Here is a 24,389-nt window from a genome sequence, read left to right as displayed (position 1 = left end):
GTGAGAGTCTCAGCAGCAGAGTCTCTCTGAACTGTGTGGAGAGTGAGAGTCTCAGCAGCTGAGTCTCTCTGAACTGTGTGGAGAGTGAGAGTCTCAGCAGCTGAGTCTCTCTGAACTGTGTGGAGAGTGAGAGTCTCAGCAGAGTCTCTCTGAACTGTGTGGAGAGTGTGAGTCTCAGCAGAGTCTCTCTGAACTGTGTGGAGAGTGTGAGTCTCAGCTGAGTCTCTCTGAACTGTGTGGAGAGTGAGAGTCTCAGCAGCAGAGTCTCTCCGAACTGTGTGGAGAGTGAGAGTCTCAGCAGCTGAGTCTCTCTGAACTGTGTGGAGAGTGAGAGTCTCAGCAGAGTCTCTCTGAACTGTGTGGAGAGTGTGAGTCTCAGCTGAGTCTCTCTGAACTGTGTGGAGAGTGTGAGTCTCAGCTGAGTCTCTCTGAACTGTGTGGAGAGTGAGAGTCTCAGCTGAGTCTCTCTGAACTGTGTGGAGAGTGAGAGTCTCAGCTGAGTCTCTCTGAACTGTGTGGAGAGTGTGAGTCTCAGCAGAGTCTCTCTGAACTGTGTGGAGAGTGAGAGTCTCAGCTGAGTCTCTGAACTGTGTGGAGAGTGTGAGTCTCAGCTGAGTCTCTGAACTGTGTGGAGAGTGAGAGTCTCAGCTGAGTCTCTCTGAACTGTGTGGAGAATGAGAGTCTCAGAAGAGTCTCTGAACTGTGTGGAGAGTGAGAGTCTCAGCAGCAGAGTCTCTGAACTGTGTGGAGAGTGAGAGTCTCAGCTGAGTCTCTGAACTGTGTGGAGAGTGAGAGTCTTAGCAGCTGAGTCTCTGTGAACTGTGTGGAGAGTGAGAGTCTCAGCTGAGTCTCTCTGAACTGTGTGGAGAGTGAGTCTCAGCAGAGTCTCTCTGAACTGTGTGGAGAGTGTGAGTCTCAGCAGAGTCTCTCTGAACTGTGTGGAGAGTGAGAGTCTCAGCAGAGTCTCTCTGAACTGTGTGGAGAGTGAGAGTCTCAGCAGAGTCTCTCTGAACTGTGTGGAGAGTGAGAGTCTCAGCAGCAGAGTCTCTCTGAACTGTGTGGAGAATGAGAGTCTCAGCAGCAGAGTCTCTCTGAACTGTGTGGAGAGTGAGAGTCTCAGCAGCAGAGTCTCTCTGAACTGTGTGGAGAGTGAGAGTCTCAGCTGAGTCTCTGAACTGTGTGGAGAGTGTGAGTCTCAGCAGCTGAGTCTCTCTGAACTGTGTGGAGAGTGAGAGTCACAGCAGCAGAGTCTCTCTGAACTGTGTGGAGAGTGAGAGTCTCAGCAGCTGAGTCTCTCTGAACTGTGTGGAGAGTGAGAGTCACAGCAGCAGAGTCTCTCTGAACTGTGTGGAGAATGAGAGTCTCAGCAGCAGAGTCTCTCTGAACTGTGTGGAGAGTGAGAGTCTCAGCAGCTGAGTCTCTCTGAACTGTGTGGAGAGTGTGAGTCTCAGCTGAGTCTCTGAACTGTGTGGAGAGTGAGAGTCTCAGCTGAGTCTCTCTGAACTGTGTGGAGAGTGAGAGTCTCAGCAGCAGAGTCTCTCTGAACTGTGTGGAGAGTGAGAGTCTCAGCAGAGTCTCTGAACCGTGTGGAGAGTGAGAGTCTCAGCAGCTGAGTCTCTCTGAACTGTGTGGAGAGTGAGAGTCTCAGCTAAGTATCTCTGAACTGTGTGGAGAGTGAGAGTCTCAGCAGAGTCTCTCTGAACCGTGTGGAGAGTGAGAGTCTCAGCAGAGTCTCTCTGAACTGTGTGGAGAGTGTGAGTCTCAGCAGAGTCTCTCTGAACTGTGTGGAGAGTGAGAGTCTCAGCAGAGTCTCTCTGAACTGTGTGGAGAGTGAGAGTCTCAGCAGAGTCTCTCTGAACTGTGTGGAGAGTGAGAGTCTCAGCAGAGTCTCTCTGAACTGTGTGGAGAGTGAGAGTCTCAGCAGAGTCTCTGAACTGTGTGGAGAGTGTGAGTCTCAGCAGCTGAGTCTCTCTGAACTGTGTGGAGAGTGAGAGTCACAGCAGCAGAGTCTCTCTGAACTGTGTGGAGAATGAGAGTCTCAGCAGCTGAGTCTCTCTGAACTGTGTGGAGAGTGAGAGTCTCAGCTGAGTCTCTCTGAACTGTGTGGAGAGTGAGAGTCTCAGCAGAGTCTCTGAACTGTGTGGAGAGTGAGAGTCTCAGCTGAGTCTCTCTGAACTGTGTTGAGAGTGAGAGTCTCAGCAGCAGAGTCTCTCTGAACTGTGTGGAGAGTGAGAGTCTCAGCAGCTGAGTCTCTCTGAACTGTGTGGAGAATGAGAGTCTCAGCAGCTGAGTCTCTCTGAACTGTGTGGAGAGTGAGAGTCTCAGCAGAGTCTCTCTGAACTGTGTGGAGAGTGTGAGTCTCAGCAGAGTCTCTCTGAACTGTGTGGAGAGTGTGAGTCTCAGCTGAGTCTCTCTGAACTGTGTGGAGAGTGAGAGTCTCAGCAGCAGAGTCTCTCCGAACTGTGTGGAGAGTGAGAGTCTCAGCAGCTGAGTCTCTCTGAACTGTGTGGAGAGTGAGAGTCTCAGCAGAGTCTCTCTGAACTGTGTGGAGAGTGTGAGTCTCAGCTGAGTCTCTCTGAACTGTGTGGAGAGTGTGAGTCTCAGCTGAGTCTCTCTGAACTGTGTGGAGAGTGAGAGTCTCAGCTGAGTCTCTCTGAACTGTGTGGAGAGTGAGAGTCTCAGCTGAGTCTCTCTGAACTGTGTGGAGAGTGTGAGTCTCAGCAGAGTCTCTCTGAACTGTGTGGAGAGTGAGAGTCTCAGCTGAGTCTCTGAACTGTGTGGAGAGTGTGAGTCTCAGCTGAGTCTCTGAACTGTGTGGAGAGTGAGAGTCTCAGCTGAGTCTCTCTGAACTGTGTGGAGAATGAGAGTCTCAGAAGAGTCTCTGAACTGTGTGGAGAGTGAGAGTCTCAGCAGCAGAGTCTCTGAACTGTGTGGAGAGTGAGAGTCTCAGCTGAGTCTCTGAACTGTGTGGAGAGTGAGAGTCTCAGCAGCTGAGTCTCTGTGAACTGTGTGGAGAGTGAGAGTCTCAGCTGAGTCTCTCTGAACTGTGTGGAGAGTGAGTCTCAGCAGAGTCTCTCTGAACTGTGTGGAGAGTGAGAGTCTCAGCAGAGTCTCTCTGAACTGTGTGGAGAGTGAGAGTCTCAGCAGAGTCTCTCTGAACTGTGTGGAGAGTGAGAGTCTCAGCAGAGTCTCTCTGAACTGTGTGGAGAGTGAGAGTCTCAGCAGCAGAGTCTCTCTGAACTGTGTGGAGAATGAGAGTCTCAGCAGCAGAGTCTCTCTGAACTGTGTGGAGAGTGAGAGTCTCAGCAGCAGAGTCTCTCTGAACTGTGTGGAGAGTGAGAGTCTCAGCTGAGTCTCTGAACTGTGTGGAGAGTGTGAGTCTCAGCAGCTGAGTCTCTCTGAACTGTGTGGTGAGTGAGAGTCACAGCAGCAGAGTCTCTCTGAACTGTGTGGAGAGTGAGAGTCTCAGCAGCTGAGTCTCTCTGAACTGTGTGGAGAGTGAGAGTCACAGCAGCAGAGTCTCTCTGAACTGTGTGGAGAGTGAGAGTCTCAGCAGAGTCTCTGAACTGTGTGGAGAGTGAGAGTCTCAGCAGCTGAGTCTCTCTGAACTGTGTGGAGAGTGAGAGTCTCAGCTGAGTCTCTCTGAACTGTGTGGAGAGTGAGAGTCTCAGCAGCAGAGTCTCTCTGAACTGTGTGGAGAGTGAGAGTCTCAGCAGCTGAGTCTCTCTGAACTGTGTGGAGAGTGAGAGTCTCAGCAGAGTCTCTCTGAACTGTGTGGAGAGTGAGAGTCTCAGCAGAGTCTCTCTGAACTGTGTGGAGAGTGAGAGTCTCAGCAGAGTCTCTCTGAACTGTGTGGAGAGTGAGTCTCAGCAGAGTCTCTCTGAACTGTGTGGAGAGTGAGAGTCTCAGCAGAGTCTCTCTGAACTGTGTGGAGAGTGATAGTCTCAGCTGAGTCTCTGAACTGTGTGGAGAGTGAGAGTCTCAGCTGAGTCTCTGAACTGTGTGGAGAGTGTGAGTCTCAGCTGAGTCTCTGAACTGTGTGGAGAGTGAGAGTCTCAGCTGAGTCTCTCTGAACTGTGTGGAGAGTGAGAGTCTCATAAGAGTCTCTGAACTGTGTGGAGAGTGAGAGTCTCAGCAGCAGAGTCTCTCTGAACTGTGTGGAGAGTGAGAGTCTCAGCTGAGTCTCTGAACTGTGTGGAGAGTGAGAGTCTCAGCAGCTGAGTCTCTCTGAACTGTGTGGAGAGTGAGAGTCTCAGCAGAGTCTCTCTGAACTGTGTGGAGAGTGTGAGTCTCAGCAGAGTCTCTCTGAACTGTGTGGAGTGTGAGAGTCTCAGCTGAGTCTCTCTGAACTGTGTGGAGAGTGAGAGTCTCAGCAGAGTCTCTCTGAACTGTGTGGAGAGTGAGAGTCTCAGCAGAGTCTCTCTGAACTGTGTGGAGAGTGTGAGTCTCAGCAGAGTCTCTCTGAACTGTGTGGAGAGTGAGAGTCTCAGCTGAGTCTCTCAGAACTGTGTGGAGAGTGAGAGTCTCAGCAGAGTCTCTCTGAACTGTGTGGAGAGTGAGAGTCTCAGCAGCTGAGTCTATCTGAACTGTGTGGAGAGTGAGAGTCTCAGCAGAGTCTCTGAACTGTGTGGCGAGTGAGAGTCTCAGCAGAGTCTCTCTGAACTGTGTGGAGAGTGAGAGTCTCAGCAGAGTCTCTGAACTGTGTGGAGAGTAAGAGTCTCAGCTGAGTCTCTCTGAACTGTGTGGAGAGTGAGAGTCTCAGCAGCAGAGTCTCTCTGAACTGTGTGGAGAGTGAGAGTCTCAGCAGGGTCTCTGAACTGTGTGGAAAGTGAGAGTCTCAGCAGAGTCTCTCTGAACTGTGTGGAGAGTGAGAGTCTCAGCTGAGTCTCTCTGAACTGTGTGGAGAGTGAGTCTCAGCAGAGTCTCTCTGAACTGTGTGGAGAGTGTGAGTCTCAGCAGAGTCTCTCTGAACTGTGTGGAGAGTGAGAGTCTCAGCAGAGTCTCTCTGAACTGTGTGGAGAGTGAGAGTCTCAGCAGAGTCTCTCTGAACTGTGTGGAGAGTGAGAGTCTCAGCAGCAGAGTCTCTCTGAACTGTGTGGAGAATGAGAGTCTCAGCAGCAGAGTCTCTCTGAACTGTGTGGAGAGTGAGAGTCTCAGCAGCAGAGTCTCTCTGAACTGTGTGGAGAGTGAGAGTCTCAGCTGAGTCTCTCTGAACTGTGTGGAGAGTGAGAGTCTCAGCAGCAGAGTCTCTCTGAACTGTGTGGAGAGTGAGAGTCTCAGCAGCTGAGTCTCTCTGAACTGTGTGGAGAGTGAGAGTCTCAGCAGAGTCTCTCTGAACTGTGTGGAGAGTGAGAGTCTCAGCAGAGTCTCTCTGAACTGTGTGGAGAGTGAGAGTCTCAGCAGAGTCTCTCTGAACTGTGTGGAGAGTGAGTCTCAGCAGAGTCTCTCTGAACTGTGTGGAGAGTGAGAGTCTCAGCAGAGTCTCTCTGAACTGTGTGGAGAGTGATAGTCTCAGCTGAGTCTCTGAACTGTGTGGAGAGTGAGAGTCTCAGCTGAGTCTCTGAACTGTGTGGAGAGTGTGAGTCTCAGCTGAGTCTCTGAACTGTGTGGAGAGTGAGAGTCTCAGCTGAGTCTCTCTGAACTGTGTGGAGAGTGAGAGTCTCATAAGAGTCTCTGAACTGTGTGGAGAGTGAGAGTCTCAGCAGCAGAGTCTCTCTGAACTGTGTGGAGAGTGAGAGTCTCAGCTGAGTCTCTGAACTGTGTGGAGAGTGAGAGTCTCAGCAGCTGAGTCTCTCTGAACTGTGTGGAGAGTGAGAGTCTCAGCAGAGTCTCTCTGAACTGTGTGGAGAGTGTGAGTCTCAGCAGAGTCTCTCTGAACTGTGTGGAGTGTGAGAGTCTCAGCTGAGTCTCTCTGAACTGTGTGGAGAGTGAGAGTCTCAGCAGAGTCTCTCTGAACTGTGTGGAGAGTGAGAGTCTCAGCAGAGTCTCTCTGAACTGTGTGGAGAGTGTGAGTCTCAGCAGAGTCTCTCTGAACTGTGTGGAGAGTGAGAGTCTCAGCTGAGTCTCTCAGAACTGTGTGGAGAGTGAGAGTCTCAGCAGAGTCTCTCTGAACTGTGTGGAGAGTGAGAGTCTCAGCAGCTGAGTCTATCTGAACTGTGTGGAGAGTGAGAGTCTCAGCAGTCTCTGAACTGTGTGGCGAGTGAGAGTCTCAGCAGAGTCTCTCTGAACTGTGTGGAGAGTGAGAGTCTCAGCAGAGTCTCTGAACTGTGTGGAGAGTAAGAGTCTCAGCTGAGTCTCTCTGAACTGTGTGGAGAGTGAGAGTCTCAGCAGCAGAGTCTCTCTGAACTGTGTGGAGAGTGAGAGTCTCAGCAGGGTCTCTGAACTGTGTGGAAAGTGAGAGTCTCAGCAGAGTCTCTCTGAACTGTGTGGAGAGTGAGAGTCTCAGCTGAGTCTCTCTGAACTGTGTGGAGAGTGAGTCTCAGCAGAGTCTCTCTGAACTGTGTGGAGAGTGTGAGTCTCAGCAGTCTCTCTGAACTGTGTGGAGAGTGAGAGTCTCAGCAGAGTCTCTCTGAACTGTGTGGAGAGTGAGAGTCTCAGCAGAGTCTCTCTGAACTGTGTGGAGAGTGAGAGTCTCAGCAGCAGAGTCTCTCTGAACTGTGTGGAGAATGAGAGTCTCAGCAGCAGAGTCTCTCTGAACTGTGTGGAGAGTGAGAGTCTCAGCAGCAGAGTCTCTCTGAACTGTGTGGAGAGTGAGAGTCTCAGCTGAGTCTCTGAACTGTGTGGAGAGTGTGAGTCTCAGCAGCTGAGTCTCTCTGAACTGTGTGGAGAGTGAGAGTCACAGCAGCAGAGTCTCTCTGAACTGTGTGGAGAGTGAGAGTCTCAGCAGCTGAGTCTCTCTGAACTGTGTGGAGAGTGAGAGTCACAGCAGCAGAGTCTCTCTGAACTGTGTGGAGAATGAGAGTCTCAGCAGCAGAGTCTCTCTGAACTGTGTGGAGAGTGAGAGTCTCAGCAGCTGAGTCTCTCTGAACTGTGTGGAGAGTGTGAGTCTCAGCTGAGTCTCTGAACTGTGTGGAGAGTGAGAGTCTCAGCTGAGTCTCTCTGAACTGTGTGGAGAGTGAGAGTCTCAGCAGCAGAGTCTCTCTGAACAGTGTGGAGAGTGAGAGTCTCAGCAGAGTCTCTGAACTGTGTGGAGAGTGAGAGTCTCAGCAGCTGAGTCTCTCTGAACTGTGTGGAGAGTGAGAGTCTCAGCTGAGTCTCTCTGAACTGTGTGGAGAGTGAGAGTCTCAGCAGCAGAGTCTCTCTGAACTGTGTGGAGAGTGAGAGTCTCAGCAGCTGAGTCTCTCTGAACTGTGTGGAGAGTGAGAGTCTCAGCAGAGTCTCTCTGAACTGTGTGGAGAGTGAGAGTCTCAGCAGAGTCTCTCTGAACTGTGTGGAGAGTGAGAGTCTCAGCAGAGTCTCTCTGAACTGTGTGGAGAGTGAGTCTCAGCAGAGTCTCTCTGAACTGTGTGGAGAGTGAGAGTCTCAGCAGAGTCTCTCTGAACTGTGTGGAGAGTGATAGTCTCAGCTGAGTCTCTGAACTGTGTGGAGAGTGAGAGTCTCAGCTGAGTCTCTGAACTGTGTGGAGAGTGTGAGTCTCAGCTGAGTCTCTGAACTGTGTGGAGAGTGAGAGTCTCAGCTGAGTCTCTCTGAACTGTGTGGAGAGTGAGAGTCTCATAAGAGTCTCTGAACTGTGTGGAGAGTGAGAGTCTCAGCAGCAGAGTCTCTCTGAACTGTGTGGAGAGTGAGAGTCTCAGCTGAGTCTCTGAACTGTGTGGAGAGTGAGAGTCTCAGCAGCTGAGTCTCTCTGAACTGTGTGGAGAGTGAGAGTCTCAGCAGAGTCTCTCTGAACTGTGTGGAGAGTGTGAGTCTCAGCAGAGTCTCTCTGAACTGTGTGGAGTGTGAGAGTCTCAGCTGAGTCTCTCTGAACTGTGTGGAGAGTGAGAGTCTCAGCAGAGTCTCTCTGAACTGTGTGGAGAGTGAGAGTCTCAGCAGAGTCTCTCTGAACTGTGTGGAGAGTGTGAGTCTCAGCAGAGTCTCTCTGAACTGTGTGGAGAGTGAGAGTCTCAGCTGAGTCTCTCTGAACTGTGTGGAGAGTGAGAGTCTCAGCAGAGTCTCTCTGAACTGTGTGGAGAGTGAGAGTCTCAGCAGCTGAGTCTCTCTGAACTGTGTGGAGAGTGAGAGTCTCAGCAGAGTCTCTGAACTGTGTGGCGAGTGAGAGTCTCAGCAGAGTCTCTCTGAACTGTGTGGAGAGTGAGAGTCTCAGCAGAGTCTCTGAACTGTGTGGAGAGTAAGAGTCTCAGCTGAGTCTCTCTGAACTGTGTGGAGAGTGAGAGTCTCAGCAGCAGAGTCTCTCTGAACTGTGTGGAGAGTGAGAGTCTCAGCAGGGTCTCTGAACTGTGTGGAAAGTGAGAGTCTCAGCAGAGTCTCTCTGAACTATGTGGAGAGCGAGAGTCTCAGCAGCTGAGTCTCTCTGAACTGTGTGGAGAGTGAGAGTCTCAGCAGCTGAGTCTCTCTGAACTGTGTGGAGAGTGAGAGTCTCAGCAGCAGAGTCTCTCTGAACTGTGTGGAGAGTGAGAGTCTCAGCTGAGTCTCTGAACTGTGTGGAGAGTGTGAGTCTCAGCAGCTGAGTCTCTCTGAACTGTGTGGAGAGTGAGAGTCACAGCAGCAGAGTCTCTCTGAACTGTGTGGAGAGTGAGAGTCTCAGCAGCTGAGTCTCTCTGAACTGTGTGGAGAGTGAGAGTCTCAGCAGCTGAGTCTCTCTGAACTGTGTGGAGGGTGAGAGTCTCAGCAGAGTCTCTGAACTGTGTGGAGAGTGAGAGTCTCAGCAGAGTCTCTGAACTGTGTGGAGAGTGAGAGTTTCAGCAGAGTCTCTCTGAACTGTGTGGAGAGTGAGAGTCTCAGCAGAGTCTCTGAACTGTGTGGAGAGTGAGAGTCTCAGCTGAGTCTCTCTGAACTGTGTGGAGAGTGAGAGTCTCAGCAGCAGTCTCTCTGAACTGTGTGGAGAGTGAGAGTCTCAGCAGAGTCTCTGAACTGTGTGGAGAGTGAGAGTCTCAGCAGCTGAGTCTCTCTGAACTGTGTGGAGAGTGAGAGTCTCAGCTGAGTCTCTCTGAACTGTGTGGAGAGTGAGAGTCTCAGCAGCAGAGTCTCTCTGAACTGTGTGGAGAGTGAGAGTCTCAGCAGCTGAGTCTCTCTGAACTGTGTGGAGAGTGAGAGTCTCAGCAGAGTCTCTCTGAACTGTGTGGAGAGTGAGAGTCTCAGCAGAGTCTCTCTGAACTGTGTGGAGAGTGTGAGTCTCAGGTGACTCTCTGAACTGTGTGGAGAGTGAGAGTCTCAGCAGTCTCTCTGAACTGTGTGGAGAGTGAGAGTCTCAGCAGAGTCTCTCTGAACTGTGTGGAGAGTGAGAGTCTCAGCTGAGTCTCTCTGAACTGTGTAGAGAGTGAGAGTCTCAGCTGAGTCTCTGAACTGTGTGGAGAGTGAGAGTCTCAGCTGAGTCTCTGAACTGTGTGGAGAGTGTGAGTCTCAGCTGAGTCTCTGAACTGTGTGGAGAGTGAGAGTCTCAGCAGGGTCTCTGAACTGTGTGGAAAGTGAGTCTCAGCAGAGTCTCTCTGAACTGTGTGGAAAGCGAGAGTCTCAGCAGCTGAGTCTCTCTGAACTGTGTGGAGAGTGAGAGTCTCAGCAGCTGAGTCTCTCTGAACTGTGTGGAGAGTGAGAGTCTCAGCAGCAGAGTCTCTCTGAACTGTGTGGAGAGTGAGAGTCTCAGCAGAGTCTCTGAACTGTGTGGAGAGTGAGAATTTCAGTAGTCTCTCTGAACTGTGTGGAGAGTGAGAGTCTCAGCAGAGTCTCTCTGAACTGTGTGGAGAGTGAGAGTCTCAGCAGAGTCTCTCTGAACTGTGTGGAGAGTGTGAGTCTCAGCTGACTCTCTGAACTGTGTGGAGAGTGAGAGTCTCAGCAGAGTCTCTCTGAACTGTGTGGAGAGTGTGAGTCTCAGCAGAGTCTCTCTGAACTGTGTGGAGAGTGAGAGTCTCAGCAGAGTCTCTCTGAACTGTGTGGAGAGTGAGAGTCTCAGCAGAGTCTCTCTGAACTGTGTGGAGAGTGTGAGTCTCAGCTGACTCTCTGAACTGTGTGGAGAGTGAGAGTCTCAGCAGAGTCTCTCTGAACTGTGTGGAGAGTGTGAGTCTCAGCAGAGTCTCTCTGAACTGTGTGGAGAGTGAGAGTCTCAGCTGACTCTCTGAACTGTGTGGAGAGTGAGAGTCTCAGCAGAGTCTCTCTGAACTGTGTGGAGAGTGTGAGTCTCAGCAGAGTCTCTGAACTGTGTGGAGAGTGAGAGTCTCAGCTGAGTCTCTGAACTGTGTGGAGAGTGTGAGTCTCAGCTGAGTCTCTGAACTGTGTGGAGAGTGAGAGTCTCAGCAGGGTCTCTGAACTGTGTGGAAAGTGAGTCTCAGCAGAGTCTCTCTGAACTGTGTGGAGAGCGAGAGTCTCAGCAGCTGAGTCTCTCTGAACTGTGTGGAGAGTGAGAGTCTCAGCAGCTGAGTCTCTCTGAACTGTGTGGAGAGTGAGAGTCTCAGCAGCAGAGTCTCTCTGAACTGTGTAGAGAGTGAGAGTCTCAGCTGAGTCTCTGAACTGTGTGGAGAGTGTGACTCTCAGCAGCTGAGTCTCTCTGAACTGTGTGGAGAGTGATAGTCACAGCAGCAGAAGTTCTCTGAACTGTGTGGAGAGTGAGAGTCTCAGCAGCTGAGTCTCTCTGAACTGTGTGGAGAGTGAGAGTCTCAGCAGCTGAGTCTCTCTGAACTGTGTGGAGGGTGAGAGTCTCAGCAGAGTCTCTGAACTGTGTGGAGAGTGAGAGTCTCAGCAGTCTCTGAACTGTGTGGAGAGTGAGAGTCTCAGCAGAGTCTCTGAACTGTGTGGAGAGTGAGAGTTTCAGCAGAGTCTCTCTGAACTGTGTGGGGAGTGAGAGTCTCAGCAGAGTCTCTGAACTGTGTGGAGAGTGAGAGTCTCAGCTGAGTCTCTCTGAACTGTGTGGAGAGTGAGAGTCTCTCTGAACTGTGTGGAGAGTGAGAGTCTCAGCAGCAGAGTCTCTCTGAACTGTGTGGAGAGTGAGAGTCTCAGCAGCTGAGTCTCTCTGAACTGTGTGGAGAGTGAGAGTCTCAGCAGAGTCTCTCTGAACTGTGTGGAGAGTGAGAGTCTCAGCAGAGTCTCTCTGAACTGTGTGGAGAGTGTGAGTCTCAGCTGACTCTCTGAACTGTGTGGAGAGTGAGAGTCTCAGCAGAGTCTCTCTGAACTGTGTGGAGAGTGAGAGTCTCAGCAGAGTCTCTCTGAACTGTGTGGAGAGTGTGAGTCTCAGCAGAGTCTCTCTGAACTGTGTGGAGAGTGAGAGTCTCAGCTGAGTCTCTCTGAACTGTGTAGAGAGTGAGAGTCTCAGCTGAGTCTCTGAACTGTGTGGAGAGTGAGAGTCTCAGCTGAGTCTCTGAACTGTGTGGAGAGTGTGAGTCTCAGCTGAGTCTCTGAACTGTGTGGAGAGTGAGAGTCTCAGCTGAGTCTCTCTGAACTGTGTGGAGAGTGAGAGTCTCAGCTGAGTCTCTGAACTGTGTGGAGAGTGTGAGTCTCAGCTGAGTCTCTGAACTGTGTGGAGAGTGAGAGTCTCAGCAGGGTCTCTGAACTGTGTGGAAAGTGAGTCTCAGCAGAGTCTCTCTGAACTGTGTGGAGAGCGAGAGTCTGAGCAGCTGAGTCTCTCTGAACTGTGTGGAGAGTGAGAGTCTCAGCAGCTGAGTCTCTCTGAACTGTGTGGAGAGTGAGAGTCTCAGCAGCAGAGTCTCTCTGAACTGTGTGGAGAGTGAGAGTCTCAGCTGAGTCTCTGAACTGTGTGGAGAGTGTGAGTCTCAGCAGCTGAGTCTCTCTGAACGGTGTGGAGAGTGAGAGTCACAGCAGCAGAGTCTCTCTGAACTGTGTGGAGAGTGAGAGTCTCAGCAGCTGAGTCTCTCTGAACTGTGTGGAGAGTGAGAGTCTCAGCAGCTGAGTCTCTCTGAACTGTGTGGAGGGTGAGAGTCTCAGCAGAGTCTCTGAACTGTGTGGAGAGTGTGAGTCTCAGCTGAGTCTCTGAACTGTGTGGAGAGTGAGAGTCTGAGCAGAGTCTCTGAACTGTGTGGAGAGTGAGAGTCTCAGCAGAGTCTCTGAACTGTGTGGAGAGTGAGAGTTTCAGCAGAGTCTCTCTGAACTGTGTGGAGAGTGAGAGTCTCAGCAGAGTCTCTGAACTGTGTGGAGAGTGAGAGTCTCAGCTGAGTCTCTCTGAACTGTGTGGAGAGTGAGAGTCTCAGCAGCAGTCTCTCTGAACTGTGTGGAGAGTGAGAGTCTCAGCAGAGTCTCTGAACTGTGTGGAGAGTGAGAGTCTCAGCAGCTGAGTCTCTCTGAACTGTGTGGAGAGTGAGAGTCTCAGCTGAGTCTCTCTGAACTGTGTGGAGAGTGAGAGTCTCAGCAGAGTCTCTCTGAACTGTGTGGAGAGTGAGAGTCTCAGCAGCTGAGTCTCTCTGAACTGTGTGGAGAGTGAGAGTCTCAGCAGAGTCTCTCTGAACTGTGTGGAGAGTGAGAGTCTCAGTAGCTGAGTCTCTCTGAACTGTGTGGAGAGTGAGAGTCTCAGCAGAGTCTCTCTGAACTGTGTGGAGAGTGAGTCTCAGCAGAGTCTCTCTGAACTGTGTGGAGTGTGAGAGTCTCAGCTGAGTCTCTCTGAACTGTGTGGAGAGTGAGAGTCTCAGCAGAGTCTCTCTGAACTGTGTGGAGAGTGAGAGTCTCAGCAGAGTCTCTCTGAACTGTGTGGAGAGTGTGAGTCTCAGCAGAGTCTCTCTGAACTGTGTGGAGAGTGAGAGTCTCAGCTGAGTCTCTCTGAACTGTGTGGAGAGTGAGAGTCTCAGCAGAGTCTCTCTGAACTGTGTGGAGAGTGAGAGTCTCAGCAGCTGAGTCTCTCTGAACTGTGTGGAGAGTGAGAGTCTCAGCAGAGTCTCTGAACTGTGTGGCGAGTGAGAGTCTCAGCAGAGTCTCTCTGAACTGTGTGGAGGGTGAGAGTCTCAGCAGAGTCTCTGAACTGTGTGGAGAGTGAGAGTCTCAGCAGAGTCTCTGAACTGTGTGGAGAGTGAGAGTCTCAGCAGAGTCTCTGAACTGTGTGGAGAGTGAGAGTTTCAGCAGAGTCTCTCTGAACTGTGTGGAGAGTGAGAGTCTCAGCAGAGTCTCTGAACTGTGTGGAGAGTGAGAGTCTCAGCTGAGTCTCTCTGAACTGTGTGGAGAGTGAGAGTCTCAGCTGAGTCTCTGAACTGTGTGGAGAGTGAGAGTCTCAGCAGCAGAGTCTCTCTGAACTGTGTGGAGAGTGAGAGTCTCAGCAGCTGAGTCTCTCTGAACTGTGTGGAGAGTGAGAGTCTCAGCAGAGTCTCTCTGAACTGTGTGGAGAGTGAGAGTCTCAGCAGAGTCTCTCTGAACTGTGTGGAGAGTGTGAGTCTCAGCTGACTCTCTGAACTGTGTGGAGAGTGAGAGTCTCAGCAGAGTCTCTCTGAACTGTGTGGAGAGTGAGAGTCTCAGCAGAGTCTCTCTGAACTGTGTGGAGAGTGTGAGTCTCAGCAGAGTCTCTCTGAACTGTGTGGAGAGTGAGAGTCTCAGCTGAGTCTCTCTGAACTGTGTAGAGAGTGAGAGTCTCAGCTGAGTCTCTGAACTGTGTGGAGAGTGAGAGTCTCAGCTGAGTCTCTGAACTGTGTGGAGAGTGTGAGTCTCAGCTGAGTCTCTGAACTGTGTGGAGAGTGAGAGTCTCAGCTGAGTCTCTCTGAACTGTGTGGAGAGTGAGAGTCTCAGCTGAGTCTCTGAACTGTGTGGAGAGTGTGAGTCTCAGCTGAGTCTCTGAACTGTGTGGAGAGTGAGAGTCTCAGCAGGGTCTCTGAACTGTGTGGAAAGTGAGTCTCAGCAGAGTCTCTCTGAACTGTGTGGAGAGCGAGAGTCTGAGCAGCTGAGTCTCTCTGAACTGTGTGGAGAGTGAGAGTCTCAGCAGCTGAGTCTCTCTGAACTGTGTGGAGAGTGAGAGTCTCAGCAGCAGAGTCTCTCTGAACTGTGTGGAGAGTGAGAGTCTCAGCTGAGTCTCTGAACTGTGTGGAGAGTGTGAGTCTCAGCAGCTGAGTCTCTCTGAACTGTGTGGAGAGTGAGAGTCACAGCAGCAGAGTCTCTCTGAACTGTGTGGAGAGTGAGAGTCTCAGCAGCTGAGTCTCTCTGAACTGTGTGGAGAGTGAGAGTCTCAGCAGCTGAGTCTCTCTGAACTGTGTGGAGGGTGAGAGTCTCAGCAGAGTCTCTGAACTGTGTGGAGAGTGTGAGTCTCAGCTGAGTCTCTGAACTGTGTGGAGAGTGAGAGTCTCAGCAGAGTCTCTGAACTGTGTGGAGAGTGAGAGTCTCAGCAGAGTCTCTGAACTGTGTGGAGAGTGAGAGTTTCAGCAGAGTCTCTCTGAACTGTGTGGAGAGTGAGAGTCTCAGCAGAGTCTCTGAACTGTGTGGAGAGTGAGAGTCTCAGCTGAGTCTCTCTGAACTGTGTGGAGAGTGAGAGTCTCAGCAGCAGTCTCTCTGAACTGTGTGGAGAGTGAGAGTCTCAGCAGAGTCTCTGAACTGTGTGGAGAGTGAGAGTCTCAGCAGCTGAGTCTCTCTGAACTGTGTGGAGAGTGAGAGTCTCAGCTGAGTCTCTCTGAACTGTGTGGAGAGTGAGAGTCTCAGCAGCAGAGTCTCTCTGAACTGTGTGGAGAGTGAGAGTCTCAGCAGCTGAGTCTCTCTGAACTGTGTGGAGAGTGAGAGTCTCAGCAGAGTCTCTCTGAACTGTGTGGAGAGTGAGAGTCTCAGCAGAGTCTCTCTGAACTGTGTGGAGAGTGTGAGTCTCAGCTGACTCTCTGAACTGTGTGGAGAGTGAGAGTCTCAGCAGAGTCTCTCTGAACTGTGTGGAGAGTGAGAGTCTCAGCAGAGTTTCTCTGAACTGTGTGGAGAGTGTGAGTCTCAGCAGAGTCTCTCTGAACTGTGTGGAGAGTGAGAGTCTCAGCTGAGTCTCTCTGAACTGTGTAGAGAGTGAGAGTCTCAGCTGAGTCTCTGAACTGTGTGGAGAGTGAGAGTCTCAGCTGAGTCTCTGAACTGTGTGGAGAGTGTGAGTCTCAGCTGAGTCTCTGAACTGTGTGGAGAGTGAGAGTCTCAGCTGAGTCTCTCTGAACTGTGTGGAGAGTGAGAGTCTCAGAAGAGTCTCTGAACTGTGTGGAGAGTGAGAGTCTCAGCAGCAGAGTCTCTCTGAACTGTGTGGAGAGTGAGAGTCTCAGCTGAGTCTCTGAACTGTGTGGAGAGTGAGAGTCTCAGCAGCTGAGTCTCTCTGAACTGTGTGGAGAGTGAGAGTCTCAGTAGCTGAGTCTCTCTGAACTGTGTGGAGAGTGAGAGTCTCAGCAGAGTCTCTCTGAACTGTGTGGAGAGTGAGTCTCAGCAGAGTCTCTCTGAACTGTGTGGAGTGTGAGAGTCTCAGCTGAGTCTCTCTGAACTGTGTGGAGAGTGAGAGTCTCAGCAGAGTCTCTCTGAACTGTGTGGAGAGTGAGAGTCTCAGCAGAGTCTCTCTGAACTGTGTGGAGAGTGTGAGTCTCAGCAGAGTCTCTCTGAACTGTGTGGAGAGTGAGAGTCTCAGCTGAGTCTCTCTGAACTGTGTGGAGAGTGAGAGTCTCAGCAGAGTCTCTCTGAACTGTGTGGAGAGTGAGAGTCTCAGCAGCTGAGTCTCTCTGAACTGTGTGGAGAGTGAGAGTCTCAGCAGAGTCTCTGAACTGTGTGGAGAGTGTGAGTCTCAGCTGAGTCTCTGAACTGTGTGGAGAGTGAGAGTCTCAGCTGAGTCTCTCTGAACTGTGTGGAGAGTGAGAGTCTCAGAAGAGTCTCTGAACTGTGTGGAGAGTGAGAGTCTCAGCAGCAGAGTCTCTCTGAACTGTGTGGAGAGTGAGAGTCTCAGCTGAGTCTCTGAACTGTGTGGAGAGTGAGAGTCTCAGCAGCTGAGTCTCTCTGAACTGTGTGGAGAGTGAGAGTCTCAGTAGCTGAGTCTCTCTGAACTGTGTGGAGAGTGAGAGTCTCAGCAGAGTCTCTCTGAACTGTGTGGAGAGTGAGTCTCAGCAGAGTCTCTCTGAACTGTGTGGAGTGTGAGAGTCTCAGCTGAGTCTCTCTGAACTGTGTGGAGAGTGAGAGTCTCAGCAGAGTCTCTCTGAACTGTGTGGAGAGTGAGAGTCTCAGCAGAGTCTCTCTGAACTGTGTGGAGAGTGTGAGTCTCAGCAGAGTCTCTCTGAACTGTGTGGAGAGTGAGAGTCTCAGCTGAGTCTCTCTGAACTGTGTGGAGAGTGAGAGTCTCAGCAGAGTCTCTCTGAACTGTGTGGAGAGTGAGAGTCTCAGCAGCTGAGTCTCTCTGAACTGTGTGGAGAGTGAGAGTCTCAGCAGAGTCTCTGAACTGTGTGGCGAGTGAGAGTCTCAGCAGAGTCTCTCTGAACTGTGTGGAGGGTGAGAGTCTCAGCAGAGTCTCTGAACTGTGTGGAGAGTGAGAGTCTCAGCAGAGTCTCTGAACTGTGTGGAGAGTGAGAGTCTCAGCAGAGTCTCTGAACTGTGTGGAGAGTGAGAGTTTCAGCAGAGTCTCTCTGAACTGTGTGGAGAGTGAGAGTCTCAGCAGAGTCTCTGAACTGTGTGGAGAGTGAGAGTCTCAGCTGAGTCTCTCTGAACTGTGTGGAGAGTGAGAGTCTCAGCTGAGTCTCTCTGAACTGTGTGGAGAGTGAGAGTCTCAGCAGCAGAGTCTCTCTGAACTGTGTGGAGAGTGAGAGTCTCAGCAGCTGAGTCTCTCTGAACTGTGTGGAGAGTGAGAGTCTCAGCAGAGTCTCTCTGAACTGTGTGGAGAGTGAGAGTCTCAGCAGAGTCTCTCTGAACTGTGTGGAGAGTGTGAGTCTCAGCTGACTCTCTGAACTGTGTGGAGAGTGAGAGTCTCAGCAGAGTCTCTCTGAACTGTGTGGAGAGTGAGAGTCTCAGCAGAGTCTCTCTGAACTGTGTGGAGAGTGTGAGTCTCAGCAGAGTCTCTCTGAACTGTGTGGAGAGTGAGAGTCTCAGCTGAGTCTCTCTGAACTGTGTAGAGAGTGAGAGTCTCAGCTGAGTCTCTGAACTGTGTGGAGAGTGAGAGTCTCAGCTGAGTCTCTGAACTGTGTGGAGAGTGTGAGTCTCAGCTGAGTCTCTGAACTGTGTGGAGAGTGAGAGTCTCAGCTGAGTCTCTCTGAACTGTGTGGAGAGTGAGAGTCTCAGCTGAGTCTCTGAACTGTGTGGAGAGTGTGAGTCTCAGCTGAGTCTCTGAACTGTGTGGAGAGTGAGAGTCTCAGCAGGGTCTCTGAACTGTGTGGAAAGTGAGTCTCAGCAGAGTCTCTCTGAACTGTGTGGAGAGCGAGAGTCTGAGCAGCTGAGTCTCTCTGAACTGTGTGGAGAGTGAGAGTCTCAGCAGCTGAGTCTCTCTGAACTGTGTGGAGAGTGAGAGTCTCAGCAGCAGAGTCTCTCTGAACTGTGTGGAGAGTGAGAGTCTCAGCTGAGTCTCTGAACTGTGTGGAGAGTGTGAGTCTCAGCAGCTGAGTCTCTCTGAACTGTGTGGAGAGTGAGAGTCACAGCAGCAGAGTCTCTCTGAACTGTGTGGAGAGTGAGAGTCTCAGCAGCTGAGTCTCTCTGAACTGTGTGGAGAGTGAGAGTCTCAGCAGCTGAGTCTCTCTGAACTGTGTGGAGGGTGAGAGTCTCAGCAGAGTCTCTGAACTGTGTGGAGAGTGTGAGTCTCAGCTGAGTCTCTGAACTGTGTGGAGAGTGAGAGTCTCAGCAGAGTCTCTGAACTGTGTGGAGAGTGAGAGTCTCAGCAGAGTCTCTGAACTGTGTGGAGAGTGAGAGTTTCAGCAGAGTCTCTCTGAACTGTGTGGAGAGTGAGAGTCTCAGCAGAGTCTCTGAACTGTGTGGAGAGTGAGAGTCTCAGCTGAGTCTCTCTGAACTGTGTGGAGAGTGAGAGTCTCAGCAGCAGTCTCTCTGAACTGTGTGGAGAGTGAGAGTCTCAGCAGAGTCTCTGAACTGTGTGGAGAGTGAGAGTCTCAGCAGCTGAGTCTCTCTGAACTGTGTGGAGAGTGAGAGTCTCAGCTGAGTCTCTCTGAACTGTGTGGAGAGTGAGAGTCTCAGCAGCAGAGTCTCTCTGAACTGTGTGGAGAGTGAGAGTCTCAGCAGCTGAGTCTCTCTGAACTGTGTGGAGAGTGAGAGTCTCAGCAGAGTCTCTCTGAACTGTGTGGAGAGTGAGAGTCTCAGCAGAGTCTCTCTGAACTGTGTGGAGAGTGTGAGTCTCAGCTGACTCTCTGAACTGTGTGGAGAGTGAGAGTCTCAGCAGAGTCTCTCTGAACTGTGTGGAGAGTGAGAGTCTCAGCAGAGTTTCTCTGAACTGTGTGGAGAGTGTGAGTCTCAGCAGAGTCTCTCTGAACTGTGTGGAGAGTGAGAGTCTCAGCTGAGTCTCTCTGAACTGTGTAGAGAGTGAGAGTCTCAGCTGAGTCTCTGAACTGTGTGGAGAGTGAGAGTCTCAGCTGAGTCTCTGAACTGTGTGGAGAGTGTGAGTCTCAGCTGAGTCTCTGAACTGTGTGGAGAGTGAGAGTCTCAGCTGAGTCTCTCTGAACTGTGTGGAGAGTGAGAGTCTCAGAAGAGTCTCTGAACTGTGTGGAGAGTGAGAGTCTCAGCAGCAGAGTCTCTCTGAACTGTGTGGAGAGTGAGAGTCTCAGCTGAGTCTCTGAACTGTGTGGAGAGTGAGAGTCTCAGCAGCTGAGTCTCTCTGAACTGTGTGGAGAGTGAGAGTCTCAGTAGCTGAGTCTCTCTGAACTGTGTGGAGAGTGAGAGTCTCAGCAGAGTCTCTCTGAACTGTGTGGAGAGTGAGTCTCAGCAGAGTCTCTCTGAACTGTGTGGAGTGTGAGAGTCTCAGCTGAGTCTCTCTGAACTGTGTGGAGAGTGAGAGTCTCAGCAGAGTCTCTCTGAACTGTGTGGAGAGTGAGAGTCTCAGCAGAGTCTCTCTGAACTGTGTGGAGAGTGTGAGTCTCAGCAGAGTCTCTCTGAACTGTGTGGAGAGTGAGAGTCTCAGCTGAGTCTCTCTGAACTGTGTGGAGAGTGAGAGTCTCAGCAGAGTCTCTCTGAACTGTGTGGAGAGTGAGAGTCTCAGCAGCTGAGTCTCTCTGAACTGTGTGGAGAGTGAGAGTCTCAGCAGAGTCTCTGAACTGTGTGGCGAGTGAGAGTCTCAGCAGAGTCTCTCTGAACTGTGTGGAGAGTGAGAGTCTCAGCTGAGTATATCTGAACTGTGTGGAGAGTGAGAGTCTCAGCAGAGTCTCTCTGAACTGTGTAGAGAGTGAGAGTCTCAGCAGAGTCTCTGAACTGTGTGGAGATTGAGAGTCTCAGCTGAGTCTCTCTGAACTGTGTGGAGAGTGAGAGTCTCAGCAGCAGAGTCTCTCTGAACTGTGTGGAGAGTGAGAGTCTCAGCAGAGTCTCTGAACTGTGTGGAAAGTGAGAGTCTCAGCAGAGTCTCTCTGAACTGTGTGGAGAGCGAGAGTCTCAGCAGCTGAGTCTCTCTGAACTGTGTGGAGAGTGAGTCTCAGCAGCTGAGTCTCTCTGAACTGTGTGGAGAGTGAGAGTCTCAGCAGCAGAGTCTCTCTGAACTGTGTGGAGAGTGAGAGTCTCAGCTGAGTCTCTGAACTGTGTGGAGAGTGTGAGTCTCAGCAGCTGAGTCTCTCTGAACTGTGTGGAGAGTGAGAGTCACAGCAGCAGAGTCTCTCTGAACTGTGTGGAGAGTGAGAGTCTCAGCAGCTGAGTCTCTCTGAACTGTGTGGAGAGTGAGAGTCTCAGCAGCTGAGTCTCTCTGAACTGTGTGGAGAGTGAGAGTCTCAGCAGAGTCTCTGAACTGTGTGGAGAGAGAGTCTCAGCAGAGTCTCTCTGAACTGTGTGGAGAGTGAGAGTCTCAGCTGAGTATCTCTGAACTGTGTGGAGAGTGTGAGTCTCAGCTGAGTCTCTCTGAACTGTGTGGAGAGTGAGAGTCTCAGCAGAGTCTCTGAACTGTGTGGAGAGTGAGAGTCTCAGCTGAGTCTCTCTGAACTGTGTGGAGAGTGAGAGTCTCAGCAGCAGAGTCTCTCTGAACTGTGTGGAGAGTGAGAGTCTCAGCAGAGTCTCTGAACTGTGTGGAAAGTGAGAGTCTCAGCAGAGTCTCTCTGAACTGTGTGGAGAGCGAGAGTCTCAGCAGCTGAGTCTCTCTGAACTGTGTGGAGAGTGAGAGTCCCAGCAGCTGAGTCTCTCTGAACTGTGTGGAGAGTGAGAGTCTCAGCTGAGTCTCTGAACTGTGTGGAGAGTGAGAGTCTCAGCTGAGTCTCTCTGAACTGTGTGGAGAGTGAGAGTCTCAGCAGAGTCTCTGAACTGTGTGGAGAGTGAGAGTCTCAGCTGAGTCTCTCTGAACTGTGTGGAGAGTGAGAGTCTCAGCAGCAGAGTCTCTCTGAACTGTGTGGAGAGTGAGAGTCTCAGCAGCTGAGTCTCTCTGAACTGTGTGGAGAGTGAGAGTCTCAGCAGCTGAGTCTCTCTGAACTGTGTGGAGAGTGAGAGTCTCAGCAGAGTCTCTCTGAACTGTGTGGAGAGTGTGAGTCTCAGCAGAGTCTCTCTGAACTGTGTGGAGAGTGAGAGTCTCAGCAGCAGAGTCTCTCCGAACTGTGTGGAGAGTGAGAGTCTCAGCAGCTGAGTCTCTCCGAACTGTGTGGAGAGTGAGAGTCTCAGCAGCTGAGTCTCTCTGAACTGTGTGGAGAGTGAGAGTCTCAGCTGAGTCTCTCTGAACTGTGTGGAGAGTGAGAGTCTCAGCTGAGTCTCTCTGAACTGTGTGGAGAGTGAGAGTCTCAGCTGAGTCTCTCTGAACTGTGTGGAGAGTGAGAGTCTCAGCTGAGTCTCTCTGAACTGTGTGGAGAGTGAGAGTCTCAGCTGAGTCTCTCTGAACTGTGTGGAGAGTGAGAGTCTCAGCAGAGTCTCTCTGAACTGTGTGGAGAGTGAGAGTCTCAGCAGAGTCTCTCTGAACTGTGTGGAGAGTGAGAGTCTCAGCAGAGTCTCAGCAGCTGAGTCTCTCTGACATCACAAATCAGCACATGTTCAGATGACTCAGTTCAGTGAGGGTGAATATTGTGAGAGGAGAATTGGAAGAATGCGCCAATATGAGAATTAGACATAGATCATATTAATATAAGTCCACATAGCTAGGAAACAATGCTAAACACTGAAAAAGGCCATTTATAAGATAGTTCCCCTTTAAATTGATTGATATTTTTGCTTAATTTTATATTCGCATCCAGACCATTCCAGAGTGATACCCCACAAACTGCAATGCACATACTTTTAAGAGTTGTACGTACCGTAGGTTGCTTTAAAGCTAATGTCCCTCTAAAATTATAAACACTCTAGCCGTGAATTATTTTTTAATGTTGCTTGGTAATTTGTTTTTTATTGCCATATTTGTGCATATCTTTTGTAAGTTGCTTTTATAAGCATTTCCCCAGATTTCAACACAATATGATAGATATGGTACAATGAGTGTGCAATATAATGTATATAGTTTTCTGATTCAGGATATGTCTTGCCCAGTATACCAATACTTCTCGCTAACTTTGAACACAAATATTTTATATGGGGTTTCCAGCAGAGTTTATGGTCTATTAAGACCCCTAGAAACTTGTTTGTATATACTCTCAATTTTCACTGTCTTTTTTTTTATGTGGTTATCTTTTCTTAGCACACCCATTTGTGTCAGGCTAGAACATTCTGCAGGCGTTGGATAGAACACTGCAGGCGATGGATAGAACACTGCAGGCGTTGGATAGAATACTGCAGGCCTTGGATAGAACACTGCAGGCGTTGGATAGAACATTCTGCAGGCGTTGGATAGAACACTGCAGGCGTTGGATAGAATATTATAGACGTATATTTACCCATCAGTAGTGTGATAGTAAAGGGTTAACCTTCTGTAATGTGGCAGTGAAAAGGTTAAACACACAACCTCTATTATGTCAGAGTCTGTCCGTCAGCCGACACACGACAACACAAGTGATGGAAAGAGGTCATGGTGGAACTCACTTTTTAGTAAGTCCTCTCTCGTCATGGACTCTGGTGGAAGTAGAACAGCCACTGGAGAAACTAGAGACACAAAATATCAGTCACAGCATATTATGAATGAATGATTTTATTTCTGTCTTCTTTTACAAAGCATATAGAACATTTAAAAAACGAAAAGTAAAAATGACCGAAAAGGTGTAGGCTGAAGGCGAGGCTTATAACTGCCTATCCCCTTTTTACATTACATTATTTACACACTGAAGAGTTTATCGCTGGGACGTCAGCCCCCCCCCTGTCCACCCGGGCTGGGTGATGCCCCAGGGATTGCTCAGCAGACGGCTGATGGACCCCGCGACTCGGCTATAGACGCCTCCCCACCAGGCGGACCCCGTTCCTGCGGGTATCTCCCTGGGTGCACCGCTCCCGGTGCCGCAGTCGCTGCCCCAGCCCACTTGGCCGGGCTGCGTGAGGAGGCCGCCTACACGCTATGAGCCCGAGTCCGGCAGTTGGATACGGGACTGAGACCGTTAATCTATTCCGGTTCATAGCTTTCCGGTCTGGGGGGGATGAAGAGTTTATCGCCGGCCACTAGGGGGCAGCGTCTCATTAGTATTGCCGACCGGCTTTGTTTTGTTTTGTAGTATTGCCGAGTGGTCATTTTGTTTCACTTAATGTGAGTCTGTTTATATCACTATTGAGTGTTTATGTACATTATATATGCATTATGATAGTGTTGTCATGTCATGCATTTATGTTGGTACTTTGTCAGCTTATTTCGCTGTCCTTTGTTCTGTTTCAGGGTGTCGTCATCCTTGTCATTAAATACTAAAACTGACATCAAGGAGTGCATTTCTTCACACAAAAAAATATATACAAAAAATAACCATAATTTAGTACATCATTTGCAAAAAAAAAGTCTACAAAGTTTCATGTACAAATCGTATGCACATTTATTTTTTATAATTTTTTCACGATTTGAATACAGTTATGTTATAATAAAATATAATTAGGATAATAATAAGGGTCCACGCTGGCTGGTCCTAGGACCCGCCCACAACCGAATCACTTCACATCACTCCGCCGGATCACAAGAGGACGGACAATAATCTTTACAAATGGATATGTTGATAGCGACTAAACGACTAAATATCAAGCGATTCTGTCACAGCGCATGTCTTAGTCCTTTAAACAATGTTGGATGATGTAATTGATGGGTCTTGAATCATTGTGTAACAAAAGAAAAATCGCGGATTGATTGATTGATTAATTTGCAATTTTCTTTCAATTTCTTTTTCCTTCTCTGACTGCAGCCCTCACTCTCACACTGTCCGACGCTGGCTCAGTCTCCACCCCCCCCCCCCCCCCACACACACACACACTCCTGTCTGCAACGCGGGGGATAGTCAGACTGAGAGAGAGCTGGGTGCTGCGCTGTTCTAAGTGAGCATGGCCTATTGAGTTGATTGATTGATTGCTAATTTTATTACTGTACGCTTGGTTTCCAACTGGTTAAGTTTAGGCCCTCTACAGTAGGTTTAAAAAATTTAATAAAAAAATAGGGCGAAGAAAACGTTTTAATTTGTTTTACCTACTTTCTATAGAAGCATCTAAGAATGAAGTTCTATAGAAAGTAGGTCTGCATCCCCTTAACAATTGTGTGTATTGAGCCGTACTGTATTGTACCCATTCTGCATCTGGTAATAAAATTTTCAATCAATCATTCCAATAATACACAGTTGGATGTGTTAGTTGGTTGGATGCACTTCAAGCTGCTTCCACATGAGGCAACTTCTCTCAATCATTCCAATAATACACAGTTGGATGTGTTAGTTGGTTGGATGCACTTCCGATCTGCTTCCACATGGAGGCAAATTGTCTTTTTTGTAGTTGTGGGAACTACTTTTTCTGGCGGATGGTTTTTTCAATAAATCTTCGATTAATGTGTGTTTATTGTATAGCAATAAGGTTGGATGAATGTGGCAGTTGTATAAAAGCTTTACACCACTTGCAGTCGTGATTTGTGAACAATAAACCATGCCTAGGGGGGTCTAACGACCCTCGGCTGCGCCTCGGGCCTAACAACCACCCCTAGGCATGGTTTATTGTTCACAAACCACTCCTGCGCATGATGTAATGCTTAAGTAAATTATTATTGCAGTGCTAAGATCGATAAGATCTTCCCATTTTAAGGTATTTGATTTAATAAAGAGTGCGTTTGTCGGTTCATAGTA

General features: G+C 50.1%; 1 protein-coding gene across 1 annotated transcript in view; it reads right to left on the bottom strand.

Annotated features, from left to right (window-relative positions):
* LOC311232161 (stonustoxin subunit alpha-like) overlaps positions 1-24,389 on the bottom strand; it is a 112,081-nt gene that overhangs the window by 70,713 nt on the left and 16,979 nt on the right. Inside the window, exon 5 of the mRNA XM_084318861.1 lies at positions 22,180-22,239. Within this exon, the coding sequence (XP_084174987.1) occupies positions 22,180-22,239 (60 nt within the window). The remainder of the gene's footprint in view (positions 1-22,179; positions 22,240-24,389) is intronic.

The sequence above is a fragment of the Notolepis coatsorum genome, assembly GCF_963971535.1.
Source record: "Notolepis coatsorum genome assembly, chromosome: 1".
Lineage (NCBI taxonomy): Eukaryota > Metazoa > Chordata > Actinopteri > Aulopiformes > Paralepididae > Notolepis > Notolepis coatsorum.
Note: the sequence above shows the minus strand (reverse complement) of the source record. Positions and strands in the feature narration are given on the sequence as shown.